The sequence below is a fragment of the Typha angustifolia genome, chromosome 6 (assembly GCF_048772165.1).
Source record: "Typha angustifolia cultivar Huaian chromosome 6, ASM4877216v1, whole genome shotgun sequence".
In the NCBI taxonomy this organism is placed as follows: Eukaryota; Viridiplantae; Streptophyta; class Magnoliopsida; order Poales; family Typhaceae; genus Typha; species Typha angustifolia.
Genome location: NC_133244.1, coordinates 2,768,882 through 2,773,074, shown reverse-complemented (window position 1 = coordinate 2,773,074; position 4,193 = coordinate 2,768,882). Strand labels below are relative to the sequence as shown.

The 4,193-nt window shown below is 42.3% G+C and overlaps 1 protein-coding gene across 1 annotated transcript; it reads right to left on the bottom strand.

Moving 5' to 3' along the window:
* Positions 1 to 2,071: 2,071 nt before the first annotated feature.
* Positions 2,072 to 3,814, bottom strand: LOC140761154 (glucan endo-1,3-beta-glucosidase 11-like). The gene is made up of 2 exons (XM_073098360.1): positions 2,441 to 3,814; positions 2,072 to 2,344 (listed from the first exon to the last, which is right to left on the bottom strand). Exons 1-2 carry the CDS (start codon positions 3,620 to 3,622, stop codon positions 2,279 to 2,281), a joined length of 1,248 nt encoding a protein of 415 aa, XP_072954461.1. The 5' UTR covers positions 3,623 to 3,814; the 3' UTR covers positions 2,072 to 2,278.
* Between the last annotated feature and the right edge of the window lie 379 nt (positions 3,815 to 4,193).

The following is a 4,193-nucleotide window of genomic DNA, read 5'->3' as shown; positions in this document are numbered from 1 at the left end:
TACTTCATGCAATACTCAAGACGAACTTCAGGCTATCGATAATTATGGTAAGAGTATTTATGATCAGTAAGCTCACCATGTAGAGTATATTGCAATATTGGAGTAACATGGAGTTAGCATAATAGATTCATCATCGATGGTTGCAACGATGAGTTGGTGATTTATACATATTGTGATATATGATGATTACATGACAGTTAATCTGTCCATTTATCAAATAGGCCACACAAGTGATTTTTGCCCTCTGATGACTATTAAGGTTGTGGTATATTTAGTATAAATTGTAATATTTTTAAGATTTGAGATTTACCAAAAATTTAACTAGCTACTTAATATTTGGTGTAGGTTCGTACTTCATCCAATATTCACCGTGAAGGTTTAGATATACTTGTCACATGGAGCAGCAATGGTAGTCAAGCATCAATGAACCCGATTGTTGCTATATGTGTTAGTGTATTAAAAATGGATAATGAGTCGCGATGTTTATATGCTCCTCCTATAGTGCATTACTACTGTAATCCCATTGTTTTAAATGTATTGGTTGATATGGTTAGTATACCTCTCAGACTATATATTTTACAATGTTAATAAGTGGTTTGCAGCTATATTTACTCTAATTATATATTGAATTCTTTTAATTTATCATCTCTTTTTCAAATTGCTGCAATAACAGACTCTTATCACTTGGTCGATGGTTTACTTTCTTTTGGCATCATATGGCATACTTGATGCTTGGTGATGAATTTTGATGCAGAAGGAACTCCTAGTGAGTTCTTGGATTACTTTAAGGTATGAGTTAGCATAGATATCTTTGGCACTATGTCATCTGGAATTTTTATTGTCCTTCTCAACTATTTCAGATGCATTTGGTTTTGTTTAGGTGCTTTGCATCCAAGATTTTCTTACTTGCCGGAAGCATGCGGAGCGCATCATACTTCTTGTTGAAATGCTGCAGGTATACTTTAACATGTATCTCTCTCCCCCTCCATGCTCCCCCTCCTATATTTGTATATTACATAGTATAATTTGTTTTTCTGCTGAGCTTCTCTTTTATTGTACGAAGTAACGTAAATTTTGCTTGTGCAGTTGTGCCCCAGATGGTTTTGACGTATTTACGTTGGTTTGAGTATTGGACAAATAGGAAACATGTTCTGAAAGCACATGATAAGATTGATGAGTGCAAATGATTGATTAAAAGCCAAGTACTAAATCATCCGCTGACGACTTTGCTCCTTTACTTGGTCGGAAAATCCAACTTAAGAAAGGACTACTCAAATTTATTTTGGACTAACAATTTTAAGATTATCTACGATAAGTCATTTTAAGGTTTTCATGTAGACCTTGGAGTTTTGAACTTTTGCCCTTGCTATTTTTTATTCTCCTTTGTAACCACATCAACTTCCTCGTATGATACGGGCTTCATCCTGATCACATGGTATCAACTATCCCATAACACTCCATTGTGTCAAAATGCTAAATTCTTTAATAATTTTATAAAACAACTATAAAATGCTGAAAAATTCAATGTTTTATAAAAATATTAAAGAGTCAATATTTTATAGCTTTAAACACGGATACTTTTCAACGATTTATTATAAAAACGTTGAACTCTTCAGCATTTTACATAAGCTTAACTACAATCACTAAAATAATCATTAACTAAAGTGCATAAAAAGAAACACTAAAGTATTTAGCATTTTATTTTCTAGGAAAAACGTTTGTTTCAGCAATTTTTTTTAATTTAGCGTTTTATATATGGCAATAATTTATGGGACCCTTTTGACAATATATTTGGGCTATAGTTATTTTATTAAATTAAATTTAAAATAGTGTTATTTTGGTCAAAAATTATACTTTATCTACCTTACCACAACTTTTTGCTGCAGAGAATGTAGTGGCTTGCCAACTCAGGAGACAGATCACGTGATGGATGTCGCATCACACAATCCAATATCGTTTAAAATCACCACTTACCTCGCACTACTCAAATGATTCAAATTAGACATTATTTAACTATTAAAATTGAGAGATTAACCAGAGTTTTTGCATGGTCCGACTAATTGAAAATCTCACTGGTAAAAAAATAATGCATCAAATAGCGTTCCCGTTTTAAACGCTCTAAAATTCTGGCGTCGAGTCAAATCCCAAATCATTAATTAACCACCACCACTTATACGAAAAAAAACTTACTTTTTTTATTTTTTATTTTTAAAAAAAATAGGCAATAGTCTACCTAATCTACAACCAAACCTCCCCAGCTCTCAGCATTTACTCGATCTCAAACAAACTGTGTCAGTACACCAAACACAGCTAATGCTCCTGCCATCATCCTCCTCGTCCATTCCTTTGGAAAAAGAAAACATTTTCCGTAAATCTATTGAATAAATTTGAGAAACTAACAAGATGCTTTAGGTAGTAATAGTAGAAAATAGAAACTTACCGCCGGAGCAGCCGAAATGCTGTAAAAGCCATCGGAGCCACCGGAGATGTCATCACCGCCCCCGCCGCTCCCACCACCTCCGCCGCCACCGGTGGTGGTGGAATTCTCGGGTGGCACGGTGATGCCGAGGGGGTAAGCAGGGGTTCCATCGGGCTTGAAGAGGCCATAATTGCGCTCGGAGGTGGGCCCGGGCTTAAGGTTCTCATTAAACAACGCAAACACGTAAGCCCTAACGGGCAACCCCGGCCTCAACGGCGTGCCCTTCCCCTGCGCCACCAGCTTCATCACATTACGGTTGTACTTTGCCGCATTCGCGGGCGTCGCCCCTGTCTCGTTCGGGTCCCCCGCAGAAGGCCATCCCGTTTCCGACACCCTGACCTCGACGGCCTTTGCGGATTCGCCGGCGGCAGCGGTGATGGCGTGGTAGACGGCGTCGACTTGGGCGAGGAGAAGGTTGGCGTATCGAAGTCCGGTGACCGGGTCCGTGACGCCGGGGTTGGATTCGAGGAGCGCATAGGCAATGTCGACGCCTGAGGGGTCGTCCGCGTAGGCGAAGTAGGTGTAGGCGTTGACGAGGAAGGGGGAGTTGGTCTTGGCGTGGAAGGCTATGATGGGGCAGAGGTAGGGGACGAGGTCTCGGCGGAACACAGCGGAGGAAGGAGGATACGAGGTGGAAAGAATGGCGAGGGAATGGGCAGTGGTGACGACGATCTGGTGGTCGAGGCCCAGAGTGACGAGAGCGGAGTGGAGGGATTCCATGGCTGGAAGAAGGGAATGGGCTAGAGCGGTGTTGTTGCTTGTGAGCACTTCATTTCCCACCGTCAGAGCTGCGATCTTGGTGGCGGGGACGAAGGGCTTGATGTTGTCTTGGACCCAGGAGAGGGCTTCGTTCGGGTCGGATACGACCGGGACGCAGCGGTCGGGGAGGCCGACGATGAGCTCGATGCCGGTGTTGGCGAAGGCGTGGAGGACGGAGGGATCGGCATCGTACAGCCGGATGCGGCCGACTCCGATGGACGCTAATAGTGGAAGTGTAGCCGACGGGGCGGGAAGGTTGTTGCCCACTCGCCCGTAGTTGATGCCCACGAGGGAAGAGGAGGTCGCCGCGCATGGATGGAGACGGAAAAGAATGATTAGGAGATGGATACCGCACCCGAATCGGAATAAGCAATGCAGCCTCATTGTTGGTGGATCAGACGAAATCCAAGAGGAAGAGGAACAGGAAGGAGAAGAAGATAATCTTAATACTTTGAAAGTCTTCAAGTGTGAGTTACACTCACAGCTGGTATTTTTGTCGGAGGCGAATGGAGGTTGGTGGAGGAGGACGAGGAGATGTGTTATCTTGTGATTTGGTTACCGGGAGGTGAGGAGTATAGGGAGAGACAGGAGGAATCACATGGTAGGGGAGTGTCAGATGCTACCGGACAAGAACGGATATAACGGGCCTTTTTCTTTAATTCGAAAACTGAAGCAAACCCACGTGAATTTTGATGGTAGTGCCCTGGGGTAGTGCTGGCAGAGATGAAAAGTGAGTTAGCAAGGGAACGGTACAGTGAGGGATTGAAGAAAAAGAAGGTATGCAACTTCTCCAGGAACTTTTTATAAAAGACCCAACCCTATTACCCAGAAATTGATTGAGAGATTCTAACTTTAATATACGCACGGTGGCCCGGAAAGTGATTGCCTGATTTCGTCTCTTGTTGATTAATGGAGCACTTTTAAAGATCCATAACTGAAGTGTTAATATAGATTA

Coding starts and splice junctions, on each gene's coding strand:
- LOC140761154 (XM_073098360.1), bottom strand. CDS start 3,622: ATGAGGCTGCATTGCTTATTCCGATTCGGGTGCGGTATCCATCTCCTA. Junction 2,345..2,440: donor GCATTTCGGCTGCTCCGGCG/GTAAGTTTCTAT, acceptor CTTTTTCCAAAG/GAATGGACGAGGAGGATGAT.